At 39.9% G+C, this 22,414-nt stretch overlaps 4 protein-coding genes across 4 annotated transcripts; 2 read left to right on the top strand and 2 right to left on the bottom strand.

Moving 5' to 3' along the window:
* Positions 1–2,405: 2,405 nt before the first annotated feature.
* LOC115171224 (hemoglobin subunit alpha-4) lies at positions 2,406–3,419 on the bottom strand. Its single transcript, XM_029727825.1, has 3 exons — positions 3,252–3,419; positions 2,847–3,054; positions 2,406–2,753 (listed from the first exon to the last, which is right to left on the bottom strand). Exons 1-3 carry the CDS (start codon positions 3,344–3,346, stop codon positions 2,625–2,627), a joined length of 432 nt encoding a protein of 143 aa, XP_029583685.1. The 5' UTR covers positions 3,347–3,419; the 3' UTR covers positions 2,406–2,624.
* Positions 3,420–5,349: 1,930 nt separating this feature from the next.
* Positions 5,350–6,264, top strand: LOC115171223 (hemoglobin subunit beta). The gene is made up of 3 exons (XM_029727824.1): positions 5,350–5,517; positions 5,655–5,877; positions 6,017–6,264. Exons 1-3 carry the CDS (start codon positions 5,426–5,428, stop codon positions 6,146–6,148), a joined length of 447 nt encoding a protein of 148 aa, XP_029583684.1. The 5' UTR covers positions 5,350–5,425; the 3' UTR covers positions 6,149–6,264.
* A 1,310-nt stretch (positions 6,265–7,574) lies between these two features.
* LOC115171222 (hemoglobin subunit alpha-1) lies at positions 7,575–8,492 on the bottom strand. Its single transcript, XM_029727822.1, has 3 exons — positions 8,323–8,492; positions 7,892–8,099; positions 7,575–7,783 (listed from the first exon to the last, which is right to left on the bottom strand). Exons 1-3 carry the CDS (start codon positions 8,415–8,417, stop codon positions 7,655–7,657), a joined length of 432 nt encoding a protein of 143 aa, XP_029583682.1. The 5' UTR covers positions 8,418–8,492; the 3' UTR covers positions 7,575–7,654.
* Positions 8,493–9,875: 1,383 nt separating this feature from the next.
* Positions 9,876–10,835, top strand: LOC115171221 (hemoglobin subunit beta-1). The gene is made up of 3 exons (XM_029727821.1): positions 9,876–10,040; positions 10,270–10,492; positions 10,639–10,835. The coding sequence occupies exons 1-3, from the start codon at positions 9,949–9,951 to the stop codon at positions 10,765–10,767; spliced, it is 444 nt and encodes a 147-aa protein (XP_029583681.1). The 5' UTR covers positions 9,876–9,948; the 3' UTR covers positions 10,768–10,835.
* The last annotated feature ends 11,579 nt before the right edge of the window (positions 10,836–22,414 follow it).

The following is a 22,414-nucleotide window of genomic DNA, read 5'->3' as shown; positions in this document are numbered from 1 at the left end:
TAGCTCAGTGCGGATGTTGCCTGTAATCCATGTCTTCTGGTTGGGGTATGTACGTACTGTACAGTCACTGTGGGGACGACGTCATCGATGCACTTATTGATGAAATCAATTTTCTAAATAGGATAAAATGTACATCCTAAATTTCCTCAAATCTGCTGTCAGCTAGCTTGCTAGAAATAGATAGCAAAGCAGCATTTTACTTAGAAAGATATTACCTCACCAACATAAAAAATCCTAGCTATATTCATTTCCATACAAAAAAAGTTTATTTTGCAGTATTTGACTCTGGTGACAATAAAACATTCATTGAAATTGTTAAGGGGTAAGGTCTTTCTGGTTTCATTCTAGAACATGTCCATTAGAGTGTATGTGGTGTTGAGAATGTTGAGGTGATAGGCCTACATCAAGTTCATTATATTTTATTTATAGGCTATACAATTGCATACAGGCTACGTCATATAATTATGATCAGGCATGTTGATGATAAGAAGAATAATAATAATGATAATAATAATGATTATTATACATGATAATTCTTAATGTTCCACAATAATAAATAAAGAAATAATATTTTAATACGTTTAATTTGTATGAATAATTGAAGTTTATCATTAAAATATTGAAATTACTCATATAGTCTTTAATTTATCATTTACAATAAAGAATTAAGTGTCCCACTTTGCCAATCAAGGTGTCCCAATTTGCCAGTATCGACTTAAAAAAATGTGGTCTCTTTATTTCTTATTTTGTATAGTGTAGAAGAGTTTGTAAGCTATTTAGAATAGTATCGTGTCAGGTGTTAAGAGAATGAGAGGATTCTGTAAGGTGTTCTGTAAAAAACATGTTCTGAAAGTGTCACATTTTACAAATACTCACCCTAATTATATAATTTGGCAAATGTATTTAAATTTCTCTGCATCATTTCCAGGACCCCTTTCTGCAGCGCTGTTTTCTTCCATGCGCTGTGCTGTCCCCAAAGCCAAATAAATGTATCAACCCTTCTTAATAATTCAATCGATTGTGGTCAGTAACGCCATATAAGGTTATTGTGTAGGTAGGCCTACTGTTACAATAATATTTAAAATAATCTATCAGCAAGTAGTCTCAGTAAGTCAATGAAGCCAATAGTGGTTTCAACTACATTGTTGTTGAGACGACGTAGGCCTTACGACATTTTTAAACAGTATAAAATATGTCAAATGACTAGCCTATGAGAAAAGTGTAAAAATGTGTATTCGCATCAGTAGGCTAAATGACTGAAATGCATCAGAAAATTATTGGAAAGTTCAGGAAAACATCAGGGAATCTCATCAGGTAGACTATACAGTAGACCTAACGTGTGTGCGTATCGAAGATCTGCGTTGCTTTCAATTACTAGACTAATGATCATGAGAACATTTCCCAGCCTAATTGTAACCAAATATCCAAACGGAGATCCAGTGAAAACAAACATCTGACATTGATTGATTTCTTGATTTATCAAGCTGAGTTCCTTGTCTCAAAGCAGCGCAGTGATGCTGTCCAATCAAAACGCTGCTAGAATTATCAGTTGACCACACATACCATCATGAAGCCAATTGGATAAAATAATTCTAGAATGTAGGCTACATACACCGCATCATCCAAACTGCATGATTGCCTATGCCTACACATACTCTAAGTGGCTAAAGGAAAATGTTCTATTTTTAAAATATTAAAACACCAAATTAGGTCTAATGATAATTCTTCACGTTGCACAGGTGAAACGTCCCTGCTGCATGCATGCCAACCATTTGATCCCAAACAGTTTAATTGGAATTTTGTTGGATGATGTAAGGGTGGCTAACCCGCCTAACTAATCACATTTTAGAACAGTAAACACAGCCACCACATGATCATTATTTAAAAACGTTTCAGCACAATCATCCTAAATGATCATAAGAAAGGACACGGTATTTTTGGTATAACAGTAGCCGGACATTATCATGCTATTATAGTTGGTTCGTTATGTAGAATACAAATCAATCATGAAGTGATCTTGCGAGACATATCACCCTTTTAAGAAGTGGCAGAGCGTCGCTCCGCTGTGCACCCGCAGCACTACACTCCTGATTATAACTGTTGGGTGACTTCGGGGGATTCGAGTCACCACAGCTCCATGAACTAAGTGGCGCATTCTGCTGACTACACTTTTTTTTAACCATTGCAGCAGTGCAAAACATTCAGGGCTGACCCAAAATCATAGCGGGCTAAAGCCCTGAAAGCCAGGTCCTGGTGACGTCCATGACGGACAGTAATGTCTGGCCACAACATATTGGTCTCGGGCACATTCATTTGGAACTTTTTAATGTCAAGGTGTATGCAAAGGTGGGGTAAAAATATACATTTATTGTGAAGTGCATCATTTTTCTGAAATGCCCTTGAAATAATGTGAAATTGGCTGTTAACTTTATTTTATACTTGACTTGACAAATCCATTCTACAAGATAATCCAAATGTAGCCTACAATATAAATCACAAGACAATGTAAGACAATTAAAATGGCAAACAACAAACACCTCGGTATGAGTTTCAGTTTATTGTCAGTGTGCCAATATTGGATGGACATTATTCCTCGGATGACAGCTTGACAGCTGAACTCCGGTTTAGCGGTACTTCTCTGCCAGGGCCAGAGCCAGTTGCTGCAGGAACTTGTCCACGGACAAATGGATCTCGGGGGTGAATTCGGCGGGGAAGTAGGCGGCAACGACCACAATCAGGTTGTGAGCCAGAATCTGCAAAGGAAAAGGGAAATAGATTATTTCACCTTCACACAGGTAAAAACTCAGATTTTTTTGTGTTATTTTTTTAATTTATTTTTGTCTTACCTTGAAGTTGGTGGGGTCCACCCTCAGCTGGCTGGCGTGCAGTTGACTGAGTTTGGACAAGAAACCAAAGAGATCGTCCAAGTTGCCAACACATTCATCGATCTGATTCATGATGGTGATGCCGTGCTTCTTCACTGGAGCGGAACCGGGGGCCACGGAAGCCCAGTGGGAGAAGTAGGCCTTGGTCTGGGGGTAGACGACGAGCATCCTGTCGTGGACATTAGAAATGAGGTGAGACAAAATTCATTTGAAATAATAAATCACACGGTCGGGGATCCCGTCCATATTTTTGTTGAGATAGCTATACGCATTCATAGCTTCCATAGATTTGACTGAGGAGTTATGTGTTAATAACTGGAATACATGTTATAGTCTATACTTTATCATACATCGTTATGTAATTACCTGGAAAGAGCCTGTTCTCCAATCTCATCGGATTTAGGGAGGATTTTGCCCCAGATGGCCTTCACGTTGGCTTTGTCCTTGGCTGAGAGACTCATAGCTGTTTTGTCGGTTTATCCACTTAATGACGATCCTGAGAAAAGAAGCGTGTGAGCGTAGACTTCTCAGAGGCTGTTTTTATTGAGGCATGAGAGAAGGCACACCCCGATATAATCTCAGCTCCTCCTCTGGGCATTTTTCCAAGACATGATTCATGTTTTTTATATGTTATGGATCTGAGCCAATTCGTATAATGCCCAAAATATGACATTTGTCCATAATCGATTTTGTTTGTAAAAATGATGTCATAACATTGTATGTATTTATTTCATATAGAATGAATAACAAAGTGTTTTTGAAACACTTAATAACTCAATATTTTCTTTACAGTTAAGGTTTAGTCGTGCGGTCTAATATTGCAGCACTCATTGGTGAGTATAGGCTATGTGATTCTGTACAAAAGGCAGTGTTGGGGAGTAGTGGACTACATGTAATTCAACTAGTAATTTAACTACATTTTGCAGTAGCTTGGTGGTAGTTGAACTACATTGAAATCTAGTTAGGGTTTTCAGTAGTTAACTACTTTTCCCCCATGTAGCAGCTAACTACTGGAACTACACACTACTTTTTCCCCCATGTAGCAGCTAACTACTGGAACTACACACTACTTTTTCCCCCATGTAGCAGCTAACTACTGGAACTACACACTACTTTTTCCCCCATGTAGCAGCTAACTACTGGAACTACACACTACTTTTTTTGCAAAATAAAATATGGATGAAGTAGGCAATCATTTACTTTTTTGGTGCATTAGACCTGCCTAATTCTGACTTGAAACATCGTTTTTCTGCTAATAGGCTAAAATACACACTGTCAACATTTTACCTCAAAGTTCTCTGACTTACAATTTTTACTCTATTACATTTCAGATTTACATATGATCATTTTTCACGAAGTAGTTTGGATAGTGAACTTCTTTGCCAAAGTAACTTTATATGTTTCTTAAGGGTAGCTTTAGTGTAGCTTAATTTCTTCCAGTGTGAAGTTATTGCTAACTTGGTAAACTATATTTTCAGACTAGCTTCCCCAACACTGACAAATATTTGCAATATGATCGGACTAGCAACCACATCAAGACGTGTTGGCCTATGAAGTTAATATTCACAGTTAACACATAAATACTGAGACAAATTATAGACCTGATAATCGGAAAGGTTTTATTTCGGTTAAAAAGCGTACCCTAGGCCTATCACTAAACATTGTAACAATATATAGGCTACGTGCATTGTATTTCAGTGGGGTTTAACAAAAAGCTGCGGTTTGATTGAAGTAAATAGGATAATATCCACATTGAATAGTGTCCAGTTAGAACCCATCATTTAAATCCCCTGATGAAGGAAGATAAAACGACTTTTCACCAACTGACATTTAGATGAATCATTCAAAACGACCAGAAATATGGAACTATCAAATGGGTGGGGCGGTCTGAATATGAAGATAAAACACCATTTGAGTCATGCTCTTTCTTTGATAGTTTACTCCCAAACTAGGCTGTTTTTTTTAATGAGACCCTAAATAAACACTTACGTCAATAATTCGCATTTTATAAAGATAATATTGCAATTCAATGTGAATATTACAACGATAAATGAAAAGAGAATTTAGGGCTAAATAAGGTTCTACCCTGAGATAATTGGCATTAAAGTTCTGAACCTTCATTGGGTTGAGTGGTGTCAGATATTATTTTGAACTCAACAATATGAATTGGGGTATTAAGTACTATATGCAGAATGTAGAGAACATTGAACAGAACAAGGCTATGTCAATAACTACATTTTAACAAAAATGCCGATGAAGGCTAATCATGACTTGTTTATTCCATCCGTATTAATTAGAATTTGGCAACGCCTAAATGACAAAGCATTATCTTTAAAGGTGGGAGGAAGTTGGCTCAATGCCGATATGTGCCACACTCGAGGACCTTGCCCCCTCAAGACATTCATCCAATCATTTTCTGTGTTCTGTTCAGGGCGGAGATACTGAACATCAATAAATTGGACATCCCAGGAGACAAAAAGCTCAGGGATCCCTTGTAACATTTTGCAAGTACCAAAGGAAATCAACAAACAAACGTCAACATGGTCGACTGGACAGATGCTGAGCGCAGTGCCATCGTAGGCCTGTGGGGAAAGATCAGCGTGGATGAGATCGGACCCCAGGCCCTGGCCAGGTACATTCTTCTAATATTTATGTAGATATCATTAAATAATAACACGATAATAGGCTACCTAGGTTATTTTGGTGCGATACAGACCATATTGATTGTTAAGTATAATTGTAATGGCAGCCTGTTCTATTCATTTTTAGACTTCTGATCGTGTCTCCATGGACTCAGAGGCACTTTAGCACCTTCGGCAACCTGTCCACACCCGCTGCCATCATGGGTAACCCCGCCGTGGCCAAGCACGGAAAGACCGTGATGCACGGATTGGACAGAGCTGTGCAGAACCTGGATGACATCAAAAACGCCTATTCAGCACTGAGTGTGATGCACTCCGAGAAACTGCACGTGGATCCCGACAACTTCAGGGTGAGTATTACACTTAAGCAAACTGAAACAAAATACAAAAATAAATAGTCTTCTGAATTAAATAGCGTTATGAGCCGATATAAAGCTTATTCCAATATTTCATTCTCCATCTGGTTCCTTTATGGTCCCCTCTCCACAGCTCCTCGCCGACTGCATCACCGTGTGCGTGGCCGCTAAGCTCGGTCCCACCGTTTTCAGTGCTGATACTCAGGAAGCCTTCCAGAAGTTCCTGGCTGTCGTTGTGTCCGCTCTTGGCAGACAGTACCACTAGAGCATCACTCGACAGCATCAATATTGAAGAGAGATGACACTCCAATCCAGTCTGTTAGGCTGGAAGCTGTGCCATAGCTACACATTTGAAAAAAATAAAATCTATTTAAAAGCGTTTATCTTTTTGAAGTGTTGTGTTTTATGGAAAACGTTCTCCTGCAATTGTACTGATGGCACATGGTTTATACACTCTAAAAATTAGGGAATGTGAATGAAAAAAACTGTTTTGATGATGGTTTTCATAAACATACTTTGTCCGTAATCTAGAGGTCTATGGGGTATTCATTGATGAGATAAGGAAAAAGGTTGGCAAATGTGATCTGCATAACATACCAATACCAATTGACATACCTTTCTATTCCTCCTTGTCTGTATACCTGCTGACACAAAAGTGAGCAGTTCAGCCATCTGCACCCAAGCCTTCAACATATTCTTATTGCCTACATATTCTTACCTTTTTGTTGATTGATATCCATTGAATTGTGTCCATTTTCTGTTTAAGAAAGATTTGCACAAATATGAAAAGATAGATCATCATAAAACAATATACATTTAGATCATACAAGGGACAAACCTTACCTTAAATTGAGGAGATCTTTACATTTTTCAGATAAGTGCCGGCACCTGCTGCCCTTTCAAATCCAAATGTTTCAGTTGGGCAGTGAGGCTCCTGCACGAACCCCCACCAACTAAAGAGGTTCCTCAATGAACCCCACCTCTCATGGGGTTCTTGGAAGAACCTTTTGGGGGCCATTTTCAGTTCCAAGAACCCTAAGGTTCTACAAAGAACTTTGGGGATCTTAGAAGAACCCTTGTTGAACCCCTCATTTCTAGAGTGTATGAATTCTGCGGTGTGCATGTTTTTTATCATCTTTATAATTAATATTTTGGAGATTCAGACTTCTCCCTCCCTACACCTCTGCTGAGTATAACAGGAAACCTGTTCGATCACCATACACTGATAAATCATTCTGGCTGCGGATACATCAACACATTAACATCAACACGCCAGAGGATTTATCTATTGGACTTGGGGCTCAGCTGAGAGTTTACCTCATATTTACATTTTTTAATTCTGCTTTGCCACTAAAGTCATAATAAACACTGATAACTAAAATATAGTGTTATTGTTGTTATTGTGATGCGTGTTATTATTCATGAGTATAACTGGGGTTCAAAAATGAACCCAGAAAGGTTATTCAAAAGGTTATTTAAGGATCCGTTAAAAGGGGCTCGTTACACGGCTAACCAAAGATATGGAGAAGAACATAGTGAGCTAGTGGATGGTGGACCTAAAGCACTATTTACTACTTAATCCCTTCCTTTCTTCCTTCAATGTATTCAATCTAGATGTGATAGTGATGAAATTCAGATATGACTTTGTGATGGTGAACTGTGATGGAATAAGGACACAACAGAGGACGAAACTTTATTCATTGGCTGTTTATTTTATTGTAATAACAACAGAGCAGGAACTGGAGTCCAATGATGTACTTTCATGATGGTCTTATCTGTATTTGTCAGCCAGGGCAGCGGACAAAGCTGCAAGGAATTTATCCACAGCAATGTGCACTTCGGGAGTGAAATCCGCAGGGAAGTGAATAGCCAGGGTGACAAGGATGTTGTGGGACAGAATCTGAAAAGTATATTTTAAAAGTTAATATTGAAGGATTAATGCCTTAGCAACACAGAGTTGATTTCGAGAGGGATCAATATACAGACAATAGGTTATCTGGGGGCAAACCTTGAAGTTTCCAGGGTCAACGCGCAGTTTGAAGGCGTGCAGATCGCTGAGAGCACTCAGTCCACCCACGAGGTCGTCCATCAGTCCGACAGCTTTACCAATTGCACCCATGATGATGCCTCCATGCTTCTTGACTGGGCCAGAGCCGGGGCTCAGGTCAGCCCAGTGGGAGAAGTAGGTCTTAGTCTGGGGGTAGGCGGTTAGCATCCTGCAAAGGAAGGTACAGAATAGTTCCTATTATTGGAGTTTTTGTTGGATGCTGAACTACTAAGCATTACGCGTATCAAATTTCTCCCATCGTCTGTGTCTACAACGTAATGAAAGTAGTTGACTTATTGTATGTTAAAATGCTTATTCGGGGTAGGCACATAGGCCGCTGTCAGCAGGTTAAACACAATCAATCTCATCATTCTTTCTTTAAGAGGGCTTACCTTCCCAAAGCCTCAGCGCCGACGACATCTGCCTTTCCACTAATCTTGCCCCAGAAGGCCTTGACCACAGATTTGTCCTTTGCTGTCAGACTCATTTTGTTCCTTTTTGATTGACCTGTATTAAATCTACAAGAAATGAACTGAAGAAGATGACTGCCTATACAACTAGGTCCCTTTATATTACAGTAGAGCGGCAGACACGCCCAGCTACTAGGGTACACTCCCCCTACACTGCAGCCCTCTTGGTCAAAATCCAAGAGTTAGAAACGTTATCTTGGCTTTTATCAAATAATAAGTTAGCGTTTTATATTAAAAACTTCAAAAATATGTCAGAGGGCTATGTTTCTAATAATATCCATCATTAACCTTTTTGCGTAATGCAAATACTTTAATTGTAAGCATATATTTCCAATAGGTTAATTCTAAAGGTGCAGCTGCCTTTGCCTGAAACAGTCAAATAATTCATTTTTAATTAATTGGCAAAATGTCATGCATTTAAATCAATTGCACCAGATGCAACAGAGATGTCAACAATTTTACAATTTGTTTGATTGATAAAGATAATTATTATAATATATATATATATATTTTTTCGTTGCATAAAACGAAATCTTTCAGAGTAGCCTAATCGAGCATATATAATACACATTACATTGGTAAATTATAGTGTAAAAATCAAATCCACCTTCAAAGACCTTCATTCAATTGGAAAATATTTTTTCAAAGTGACGTGTTTAACATTTGTATTTTTTATTTAACATTTATTTAACTAGGCAAGTCAGAACACATTGTTATTTACAATGACGGGCTGTATGTATCTATGATATGCCTACTCTGGGGTTCAATGGAAGTTGGATATGATTCCCAATTATAAGGTTGATTGGACTTCGAATGATGATCGGAAAAAAGTCAGAGGAAGACAGAGGTCATGCGAGGACATGGGTACACACCCATCTGCAAATAATACAGGACATTCCTGCTTATCATATTTAATGTCTTGAAATTAATCACTTAAAATGGGTGGGACCGGTCTGAATACCCCGATTAAAAAGGAAGGCATCATTTTGTCGTAGATAAGAAACTGTGCCAAATCGCAGTCCGGAATTATCTTGAATTATCACATTTTCCAAATTCATTTTTTTGTTTTGTTATTGATTGCATCTCTTTCTATTTTTTCATTTGAATAGCCTTATACACTGCAATGAAGGACGTGTAATCTTCGGAAGAGTTTTGCCATAACCTTGCATCAGTGGAATAAATTAAAACTGTTAATTAAGCTGTTATCATGCGAATTTTCAAACGTTGGTAATCTAGATAAAACTGTATAGGCCTATTTACATATGCTTCCAGATTTTAGGATCTAATCTACAGACTTGATTCTGTAACAACTAATACATTAACATTTTCTGTTGTTTTTAACAGATAAATTATTGGAATTGATGTCATCAAGTCCGAGAGCTGAAGCGCTCACTTGGCTTTTACTGATCTTTGCCAGAGCCAATCATATGCGCCGCCTCCAGTGGGCGGAGACCACTCATAAATATAAATTGCAGGCAAAGTGTCTCCCTTCACAAGACATACATTTGTTTAATCTTGTTGCAAAACCGGAAAACAAACACTGACAACATGGTTGACTGGACAGACGCCGAGAAGAGCACCATCAGTGCTGTCTGGGGCAAAGTAGATATCAATGAGGTCGGACCACTGGCTCTGGCAAGGTAGGTCATGGCTTCAGCCTCATTCAAATATATCATTTAATATATCTTATAGTGTAGATGATCATGAGTAATTCTAACACTATTATACTTGTCCTGTTATCTTATCATTAGTATTAATATTGAGGTGATATTGTTAAGTTTGAATGGAGCATGTTAGAGTATTAATTAGGCATATAATTGAAATACATTACAAAATAATTCACATTTTTCGGTGTTCTTGCAATGACAGAGTCCTGATCGTCTACCCCTGGACTCAGCGTTATTTCGGCTCTTTCGGAGACGTGTCCACTCCCGCAGCAATCATGGGCAACCCCAAAGTTGCTGCTCACGGCAAGGTCGTGTGTGGAGCTCTGGACAAAGCTGTGAAGAACATGGGAAACATCTTGGCCACATACAAGTCACTGAGCGAGACCCACGCCAACAAACTCTTCGTCGACCCTGACAATTTCAGGGTATGTCTTCTGTCTTGAGAAATAGGCTTATATTTTAGGCTTTACTGATGTAAGCCTACACATATAACAATCAGAGCAACACGTCTATTTCCAAAGGTAAAACAAAACCGTCAGTCTTATTTAACATCTTCCTCCTTTGTCTACAGGTGTTGGCTGACGTCCTCACAATTGTCATTGCCGCCAAGTTCGGAGCCTCTTTCACTCCTGAAATCCAGGCAACCTGGCAGAAGTTCATGAAAGTGGTTGTCGCAGCCATGGGCAGCCGGTACTTCTAAATGCACCCCAGACACGTGATTATGTTCTGACATCCCTGCCTGAGTGAAAATAAAGACGTTGAAACAAACTATTGTATTTGTATTTATACAAACGTGTTTTTTTAGAAGGGGGGACAGCCTATTTGCAGCCATACTCAAAGTGATACACAACCTAGGTTAACCTGTATTCAAGTCTGTGATTTGGTCAAATAAGCAGTCAAATCTTATTCATTGAAAATCATGAATGAGCTCTTGATCATTGTCGATTGATAATTATTAAACCAGATTTTTACTAAAGCAACAATATGGTAGGTAATAAAATGTTTGTTGGTTTTATAGGCCGCTACAACATAGGCCTATTGGAATACCAACAAGCTCCTGAGATCTGCCTAGCAAACGTAGCCTTCTCCCACTGATAATGAATTGCCTTCAATTCTGAAATGTAAAATGTTACACCGTGTTGTCATCTTACATCTTGAAGACGTCAAACATCCTATTCTCATGTTAAACAAGGTTGTTTGATTCCTGATTCTTTCAAATTTTTAATAAAATTATACAAAGATATGTGTGCAAACTGTAGGCTATGACTTGAGTCTGACCCAAGATAGCAAATAAGGTTTTTATGCTGCAGTCAACTGGGGGGGAAAGTTCCCAAGACGGTCCCATTTCACTATAGTTCCATAAATGGCCTTGTGTGGTTGTGTGGCAAGTTACAGCAGGGAAATCAATCATGCTATCCTGCCTGTAGGCTATATGACAATAGAGTCATGTCTCCCCACAACATACAGTTCATTCAGAAAATATTCAGACCCCTTGACTTTTTCCACATTTTGTGACATTAGACCTATTCTAAAATTGATTAAATTGTTTTATTCTCATCAATCTACACACATTTCCCCATAATGAAAAAGCGAAAACAGTTTTTTTTAAATGTTTGCAAATGTATACAAAATAAGTATTCAGACCCTTTGCTATGAGACTCGAAATTGAGCTCAGGTGCATCCTTATTCCATTGAGCATCCTTTACCTGTGATAAATTCAATAGATTGGACATTTGAAAAGGCACACATCTGTCTATATAAGGTCCCACAGATGACAGTCCACGTCAGAGCAAAAACCAAGCCACGAGGTCGAAGGAATTGTCCGCAGAGCTCCGAGACAGGATAGTGTCGAGGCACAGATGTTGGGAAAGGTACCAAAACATTTCTGCAGCATTGAAGGTCCCCAAGAACAAAGCGGCCTCCATCATTCTTAAATGGAAGAAGTTTGGAAGCACCAAGACTCCTAGAGCTGGCCACCCGGCCAAACTGAACAATCGGGGGAGAAGGGCCTTGGCCAGGGAGGTGAACAAGAACCCGATGGTCACTTTGACAGAGCTCCAGAGTTTCTCTGTGGAGATGGGAGAACCTTCCAGAATATCAACCATCTCTGCAGCACTCCACCAATCAGGCCTTTATGGTAGATTGGCCAGACCGAAGCCACTGCTCAGTAAAAGGAACAATACAGCCCACTTGGAGTTGCCAAAAGGCACCTAAAGGACTCTCAGACCATGAAAAATAATATTATCTGGTCTGATGAAACCAAGATGGAACTCTTTGGCCCTAAAAATTGTCAACGACCCCAGCCACCCCAGTCAAACCTTACCTTAAATTGAGGAGATCTTTACATTTTTCAGATTAGTGCCGGCACCTGCTGCCCTTTCAAATCCAAATGTTTCAGTTGGGCAGTGAGGCTCCTGCACGAACCCCCACCAACTAAAGAGGTTCCTCAATGAACCCCACCTCTTATAGGGTTCTTGGAAGAACCTTTTGGGGGCAATTTTCAGTGCCCAGAGGATATATCTATTGGACTTGGGGCACTGCTGAGAGTTTACCTCATATTTAGATTTTTGTAATTCTGCTTTGCCACTAAAATCATAATAAACACCGAGAACTAAAATATTGTGCTATTGTTGTTATTGTTATGCGTATTATTATTCATGAGAATAATAACTGGGGGGGAGGGGGTAGTCAAAAAATGAACCCCGAAAGGTTATTAAAAAAGTTATTTGAGGCTACAGAGAATAAAGTAGACGATGCGCGTCAAACGTTTGATTTATGACCCTATGTCCGGATGACGTGTGCATGCCCAAATATGGGCATCCGGTTAGGACATCCTGGCAGGAAGTTATTACATGGTTATGCCCGTATAAGTGCATCGTGTTCCTGTTGTCACGTGTTAGAGTGTGTGTTAATTTATGCATATATTGCATCTATTCCTTTGAAGTTGTCATGATGATTGATGTGTAGGGACCTCATTGAACTGGTGGGGGGATGCGTTTGAACATTTCAAAGAGGATGGCCCCACACCCACTATTTTATTGCCCTTAGGGCTGTTGTCTATGAAGCAGGAATGTCCGGGGGATTGTGTTGGTGGCAGACACATTATAAATAAGACCCAGAACAACACAAGCGACCATGATAAACCACTAAACAAATTAAACATGGATTTAGTGATCAGTGGCAAAGCAGTGATGACCGTAACAACGGAAGCAGGACCGCGGCTGAAACATAGAGAAAGGTCAGAGTATAATGCAACAATATACGATGCGCCAAAAAAGCGGTTTCTAAATGTGTATAGAACCCAAATACCGCCCGCAACTGCGCTGAAAGATCAAGTGATGATGTCTAATGGACAGCAATGGGGGTATCCGTTTGATTACCAGGCCTGTAAAGTGAAACTCTATACCGTAGCCGAAGGAGAAGAAAATACAGACCCGACTTTACGAATGGACTACGGGCTTGAAGACTGGCAGGTTTTTCGCAAGGTTGTGTGTCCCAAACTGAGAGTTATCACACAGGGGTATAGCGTGTTCACTGGCTACGAGACCCGTTGGGAAGGTACCCCTGACTCCTCAGGAAGAGTATTTCACAGGGTGAAAATACAAAGAAGGAACAGACTTCCATGTGGATGCGTGGAGTTCTATATCAGCAACAAGGAAACCCACAACCAAAACATTTGTGATGGTGGCCTGACTGGGGATTTTAGGTTGCGCATGCTAATTCCTTTTAAAAGTTGGGATCTAATGGAATTGAAAATGTTAGAGTTGTTGGACGCTCTTTTTGTACAGAGCCAACAACGGCAGAGCATTTTTCGGCTAAGGAAGTGCATAATATATACGAATCCTGAGGATTATGATTGAAAGGAACCCCAAGAAGGGTCATCCTCAGAAGGGGCAGCCCCCGAAGAACACTAAGTACGCGGCTGCGTTAACCACGCCCTGATACCAAAGGACTGGTTCAACAATAAAAGGAGTGCCCTTAAAGCCTCCGGTTCTTCATTTCAGCATATACCATGGATATTCATGTACCATACCAGGACTCCAATACGTCATGGGTACCCAACCCTAAGGACTCTATGCCTCGCAGCCCACCATTCTACTCCCCCCAGGCAAGACCCCCGACACCCCCTACATGTACACAGCCTGAGGATGTGTTTGATGGGGTGGTCAGTACTATTTTTGTGGACACCATCAAGGCATCTGTAGCCGCACATTTAGACGTGGTGATTGGAGAGTATATAAGAGAAAAATGCATCGGTTGTGAGATCAATCACCCCAGCCAACAACGTCATCCGTGCCTATACAAACCCCCAAGGTACTACTTCTTCAACCATTTTGAGGAGTTGGTGAAAAGACTGTGGTCCAGACGGTTTATACCTTCGCTGGTCAGAGCCCTGGAGTCTATGGGTCTTGTGCAGTCTATTCCCAGAGTTTACGGGGTAACCAAGGCTTTCCTACATGAACTGAAGAAGGCGATCTACATCCACGAGAAACTCAAAGAAATCCGACACACCCTGGTGGATGACAACAAATACAAGGAAGCTGTGGTGGCTGATGTGATGACTTTCTGGCTCAATAAACCGCAAGAGACCGAGTAACAATACATATTTTTATTTAGATGTAAAGCAATGGGTAACTATATTCATACGTTTTTTCTTTTGAGAGAACTTACAAATGTTATGCATTAAATTATTGTAAATAAAGTGAACAATGTATCGTTCTACACAACACCTTGGCTAATGCAGAGCGTGTGCTAAAAATGGAGCAAATCATGAATCATGTACGACATACGGGCGAGAGCCTACAATGGACACAACTGGTCTCCCGTCTTGTGGATGATTCTGAAGAACTAGAAACAACCTTGTCTAAGATTTTACTTTATTTGTTTGAAACACCGTCTAATTGTAACATGTATCATATTTGTTGTTTATATACTTATATAGCGGATGTGTGTGTTTTAAAAATTCAGCGACACAAGCCTGTAAATCTAAACCAAATATACAGGGCGTTGCATGCCGGGATCGTTGAGAAAACGGGGACAAGTATCCTGCTACGAATTCTGAATTATCTGTATACGTAATACTTGATGTTTGCAAAAATACAATTTCAAAATGGAAATGAAATGTTGTCGTTATTTGAAAGGGGCTCATTAACGTTATTGTACCTCAGAGAGGCAAGAAGGATGGCGGAGCAGATGTTGAAAAACATTTATTATACCCCCTCTTACCTCTTATGGGGGTAAGGAGCGTTTACAAAGAGCTATAGCCGTAGAAACAGGTAGCCGGTTAGGCGCTGCTCAAGTGAATGAATGGTTGGCAGAACAGGATGCTTATACTCTGCTTAAACCTGTACGAAAACAATTTCCAAGAAATATAGTTCTCTACTCTCCCCTTGTCCCAGTTTCAGGCGGATCTATGTGACATGCAGGCCCTTGCAGATAAAAATTATGGAAATCGCTAAATGCTAACGGTTATAGATATTTTCTCTAAAATAGCATATGTAAGGGTCTTAAAAAATAAGAACGGGGTAGAGGTGACCCGGGCCTTTGACTCTATCTTGAAGGAAGGAGGAGTCCCCAAGAAAGTGCAGACTGACGGCGGAAAATAATTTTTTAATAATAATTTTCAGAATCTCATGAAGAAGCACAATATAGTACATTTTGCTACAGGCTCGAATTTGAAAGCTTCAGTTGTTGAACGCTTTAACAGAACTCTGAAGGAGCGGATGTGGAGATATTTTACAGCTCACAACACGCATAGATTTATCGATGTAGTTCAAGATTTAGTAAAGGGTTACAACTACAGCTACCATAAGAGTATACGGATGAAGCCCTCGGAGGTCTCTTCTGAAAACGCTTTTCAAGTCTTTAAAAATCTGTATGGTTTGTTCCCCCTTCGCCGAAAGAAAAAAAGAAATTAAATTCATAGTGGGGGACTTGGTACGTATATGTAATGACTGTCTGAAGAGAGAGTGGACCAAAACGCAGCGGAGTTAGTGTTCATCATATTTAATTATTACACGGAACACTATACAACTACAAAATAAGAAACTGACAGCCAAACAGTCCTGTCAGGTGAAACACAATGACAGAAACAATTACCCACAAAACCCCAACGGAAAAACATGCACTTATGTGTGACTCCCGATCAACCACAACAAACTTCAGCTGTGCCTGATTGGGAGCCACACACGGCCCAAAACAAAGAAATACAAAAACATAGAAAAAGAACATAGAACGCCCACCCAATGTAACACCCTGGCCTAACCAAAATAAAGAACAAAAACCCCTCTCTATGGCCAGGGCGTTACAGTATATCCAAGTTGAGGGGTGTTTTCAACAAAAAATATGAGCACGGTTACAGCGATGAGGTGTTCACCGTTACCGAATGTCTACCGCTCATACCCCTTGTCTACAAGTTAAAAGATTATGACGGGGAGCTTATAGAGGGATCGTTTTATGAGAAGGAACTACAGAAGGTACAGATGGGTAAAGACAAAGTCTTTCACGTGGAGGAGATTCTAGATCATAAGAGAGAAAAGGGTAAAAAATGGGTGTTGGTCCGTTGGAAAAACTGGCCCCAAAAGTTCAACAGTTGGGTATTAGAGCACAATGTGGTGGAGGCATCGGGGGTTAACTTAAACCCTCATCCATGATAATACAACATAATTTGCGTGTACACAGGAGTGCATCATGGAACACAGCGGCTTCTACCTGACCCTCCCCAGTAATGCGTCTGCACATATATATCGTAATAACCAAAGTTCGAATTATACAACCAATTTTCCAAAGCCTATAGAGTTATCCGAGGCCTGCGAGATTACATACCCCCATAGTTGGTATAATATCAAGGATAAGGACCGGGATTTTTATTGCGAAAGGATATCAGAACCTGCGAAATGTATAAAGATTAAAAAAGGGTTCTATAGAACCGTCGACAGGATCGTCTCAGAGTTGAATGAACTCCTAACCCAGAACAATACGGAAATACTCTTGATCTACAACCCTATTCATAAACGTGTACAAATCTCAGGGGCTGCGGATAGGGGTATAAAGACCACCGGTAATTTAGCCTACATGTTGGGGCTGGGTCCCAATAAATGGACGTATGTGAAAGATAAATTATTCCCAGCCCCTGCGGATATACATGCAGGGTTTTACAACATATTTGTGTATACTGACATCATATCCTATCAAAGGGTAGGAGACAGTTGTGTGCCCCTCCTGAGAACAGTTCATATAGAGGGAAAGGATGGGGACGTAGTCACTGTCATCTACGACAAGCCACACTACGTACCTGTAAGCAAGAAATATATTGAAAACATTCTGGTTGAGCTTAAAACGGATCAGAACGAAAACATCGAATTTACTTATGGTAAAACGATTGTAAAACTCCCCTTTAGACCCACCAAAACCTCTCTACATATATAATATATTATTAGTATTATATATATATATATATATATATATATATATATATATATATATATATATATATATATATTTTATAAACATAATAGAAATAAATTAAAATGGTTATGGAACACAACCCACCATCTCGACCCTAACCGTTATGTCTCATACTATGTTGATCAAGTGGGTAATGGGCTACCAGGCTATCATGGATCCCCGACAATGTACGGTTCGGGGATAGACGGTATATTTCATAACCTCTTTAGGATGGATTTACCGTTTATGAAGAGAGGCCTCAGCATAGCCAAACCCCATTTAAAATCAGCGGCTAAAAATATAGTAAGTGAGGTTGTAGCCAATGCTATGACCCGAAAGGCGTCACCAGATGCCGAGCATCAAGAAGGCTCGGGGCTTATGATGTTGTCTCGAAGACCAAAAAAGAGACCTCCGGGTATAAGGCGCAGGCCAGCCCCTAAAAAGCGGAGGTTAACCGTTAAAAGAAACTCAGTAAGTGTCACGTCCTGACCAGTAAAAGAGGTTATTTGTTATTGTAGTTTGGTCCGGGCGTGGCAGGGGGTGTTTGTTTTGTGTGGTTCGGGTTTTTTGGTTTATGTTCTACATTTTCTTTTTCTATGTGTTTATCTAGTTTTTCTATTTCTATGTTGGAGTTTTGGTAGGACCTTCAATTAGAGGCAGCTGGTTGTCGTTGTCTCTAATTGGAGGCCATATTTAGTTGGGGTTTGTTTCACTTGTGTTTTGTGGGTGGTTGTTTCCTGTATAGTCTGTGCACCTTACTGGACTGTTTTCGTTGTTTGTTTTGTTTAAGTGTTTTTCCTTCAATAAAGAAGAAGATGATAAATATTTTGGTACACTCTTTATGACAAATGTGACAGTAAGTCAAAGACGGGGTAAAGTGAGGAGGTCTCTTTTTTGGTCTAATCCTTGTCATATGAAAATAAATAATGAAGAGAAATTATAGATAAAACGTATCGGTGCTCATCGGCCATTGTACATAAAGATTACACTGTCACGCCCTGATCTAGTTCACCTGTCTTTGTGATTGTCTCCCACCACCTCCAGGTGTCACCCATCTTATCCATTATCCCCTGTGTATTTATACCTGTGTTTTCTGTCTGTCTTTTGCCAGTTCATCTTGTTTGTCAAGTTTACCAGCGTTTGTCCTGTCTTTTCTCGTCCTCCTGGTTTTTGACCTTTGCCTGATTACTGAACTCTGCCTGAGCCTGCCTGTCGTCCTGTACTTTTGCTCCTACTCTGGATTGTCGACCATTGCCTGCCTTGGCTTGTCGTTTGCCTGCCTCTGTGGTTATAGTAAACATTGTTACTTCACACAGTCTGCACTTGGGTCTTCTTGGTACCTGATATACACAAGTTGGAAATCGCAAATTCAACGAGTCGTTTGGAAGGAATCAGTGGCTAACTGCAAGTATTGCAAAGAAACCACGAATGTTAGCCTGCTATTCAATGGAATGGCTGTGACTTTGATGACAAAATTTACCAACAAAGGATCGCTGCACCACCTTCACAAGGTGATTCCAAAAATGTATTGTATGCTGCTGCATAAATGATGTAATATGCCAGGGAGAAATGTATACTGTAGCTAAGAAAATAATACTACGTGTATGTTGTGTAGACAGCTGTCAGTAGCTCATGTGCCTCACCCTAATAATGTGGTCTATTTTCTCCAGAGCTGGATTGTAAACACATTGTTCGTGACGGGGTGTATGGTGTTTGGCTGCTGTTTTTGTACAGCTTTGACAGTGCTACTGATAGAGGTTGTGGTGCTTGGCTTGCACATGCAAATTCAGCACACAACATTCTATAATATAATTGTGTTATTTGACGTGTCAAGTTAAAAGCTTATTTAATGCGTCAAACAGTGTTATATGACTATCTTTTTTGACAGGTAAAGACCCAAACGCCGTTCAATGTGCTGCACGCTAATAATTTGGTCTATTTTCACCTCTTAATTTCGCCTATTGCTCTAACTTGGTGGTTATAGCCTATAAAACAGGTTATAGCCTGTTTGTACATCTCAATTGTCAGTAGAAACCACATTTGTTTAAGCAAGTGTGGCATATCAGCTGTTTTTATGTGTATTGGCTTTGCTGGTGTCACGTCCTGACCCTTGTAAGAGGACATTTTCTATAGTAGAGTGGTCAGGGTGTGACAGGGGGTGTTTTGGGTGGTTTTTCTAGTTTGTCTATTTCTATGTTGGTGTTGTTTGGGATGATCTCCAATTGGAGGCAGCTGATCCTCGTTACCTCTAATTGGAGGTCATATTTATGAAGATGTTTGTCCCACCTGTTTTTGTGGGTGATTATCTTTTGAGTAGTGTGTTTTCCTCTCTGCTTCACGGTTTGTTGTTTTTCGTGTTTCAAGTATTTAGTGTATTGCATTTAGTTTCACGGAATAAATATGTGGAACTACGAACACGCTGCATTTTGGTCCGATCCTTTGAACAGCCGTGACAGCTGGCATGCATCCCATTTTTCTTGCCCCCCCCCCAAGCGTTACATGCTAAAATTGCCACTGAGTAACACAATCCATTTTAAAAGATGATTTGGATGTTTTACTTACAGTTTTTTACAATCGCTAGGACCCATTTCTCAATACTTAGGTCAGTTTGTCACAACATCCACAGAAGGTGGCGCCTCTCCTCAGTCGAGCGGCGGTCGTCGTCGCCGGCCTACTAGCTGCCACCGATCTGTGTTTCAGTGTCTGTTAGTTATGTCTGTTTTGTGATTGCACCTGTTTTGTGTTTGTCATTAGTGGGGGGGTATTTAGTCTGTCTGTGTTTAGCTAGGATTCGTGCGGGATTGTTCTTTGTTACGTGTGGTGTTACTTTTATTGTATAGGCATTAGGGTTGCCGGGCTGCGCCCCTTTTGAGCGGAGCTTCGTTTAGTCATTTTTGACTGTTATGCTCTCAGCCATATATGGATCTTGCCATTGGATTATTAAATTAAGTTTGTTCCAACGGACCTCAGTCTCCTGCGCTTGACTCACTCCTTAAACGGTTCATTCCGCTCGTGACACAGTTTTTCAAAACTCTTCACACAGTGAGTACAACAGCAGTCTATGTGGGCTAAACTGTGGATCATTTTTCATTGCTTTGGCACAAAATGCATTCAATGACTACATCTTTCAATTTTCATGAACTCTTTTCTCACTCAGACACAACCACCACCAAAACTCTATGTACCTACAGGACAATTTGCACATGTTTACATACTCTTTTCAAAACTGTTATACTTAAGTTCAAAACCTAAAACAACACAAAATTGAATAAGACATACATTTCTACAGTAATACCATATTGAAATATATTCCAAATCTAAAAAATGAAATACTATCAAAACAATTAGACCAACCACAGCTGATTCCCATTGTAGCTGAACACCTACCCAGGTGTTAGTCTTTCAATTACATTACCATCTATACAAAAGGGGACATCTTATGAATAATGTGGTACTATAATGTAAACATGGAACCAGCCAGAGAGAGAGGTGGCTGACAGAGGAAGAAGAGTGGCTGGGAGAGGGAGAGGAGTACGTACGCGTGGTGGAAGAAGCCTGAGAGGAAGATCAAGAGCTGTAGTCTCAGATGAGATTAGGGCTACTATAATTGATCATGTAATAAATCATGGTCTATCAATGAGAGAGGCTGGTCTGAGAGTGCAGCCAAATCTGCAATGCTCAACAGTGGCATCTATTCTGAGAAATTTCCGGCAAAACATCAGGTAAGATGTGCATTCTGCAAGGGCATCTGACTGAACTGCACATTACAGAAGTAAATTGAGCAAAGCCTCCAAACCTACTTGTGTGTAATTGTAATTGTTTTTGTATTTCTGCTTAGGACCCAACGGTTACCTCCTACAGGCAGGAGAGGTAGGATTTTCACTGCTGTGCAGGAAACTGCAATCGTTGATATGGTCATCAGAAATAATGGCATAAAACTCAGAGATTTGGGACGAGTGTTGGCAGACAATGTAAGCATAACAAATATTTCTAGAGTCCTGAAACAACATCAAGTCAGGATGAAGCAGTTGTACACTGTCCCCTTTGAGAGGAACTCTGAACGAGTCAAGCAACTCAGGAACCAATAAGTCCAGGTCAGATGACTATAAAATACACAACTGTAAAAAACTGTAATAGGCGCACTGATAGATGACCCATCATTAGGGTAACTGATGCAGGGATTTATTCATACAAATCCGATGATGGTGAGTCACACAAAATAGTGTTCCAAGAATTATTGCATCAATTCACGTAGTCCCATCAAACATAGTTTGCGGTGCAAAACTGCATATGAATTTAAATACTCATGTGTAATCTTTCCTCCCATATGTTAGGCTATGTCTGCGCCTAACCTGCGCGTAAAACCAAGCCTGCGCGTAAAACCAAGCCTGCGCGTAAAAACAATCAGGAACAAGGGCGTGCAACAAAAGCCCGAGAGACTATCCTACTAGTAGGCCTACTAGACTAAATCTCAACAAATTCACAAAACAATACACGTTTGTACGAAATAGTAAAACCATTTAACTTACAGACATGTAGGTTCAGAGATGCGCAAATATACTTTATTACAACAACAAAAAACAATCCTAAATATTAATGTATCAAAATAAACTACAAAATGCCACAGTGCCGAAAGGTGTTTTGTTTGAGAGAAAGTCGAGGCACGGAACTTCCAGAATGAGAGTGAGTATATAGTGTGATATATACAGTATAACACAACGTGTTCGTTTTTCAAAGTTAATTTCACTTCCCCCACCAAATTAACTGCATTGAAAATACAAAATAGCCCATTCTATGAAGTATCTTGTTGCAAATTATATGGTCATTTTTACAGTTTTTAAAAGTGATTAAACTATTTAAAATTCATGTAGAAATAAAATACATATTTGTTCATCTCTGAA

The sequence above is a fragment of the Salmo trutta genome, chromosome 32, assembly GCF_901001165.1.
Source record: "Salmo trutta chromosome 32, fSalTru1.1, whole genome shotgun sequence".
Taxonomy (NCBI): Eukaryota; Metazoa; Chordata; class Actinopteri; order Salmoniformes; family Salmonidae; genus Salmo; species Salmo trutta.
The sequence above is the reverse complement of the archived record's forward strand: the minus strand, read 5'-3'. Positions and strand labels throughout refer to the sequence as shown.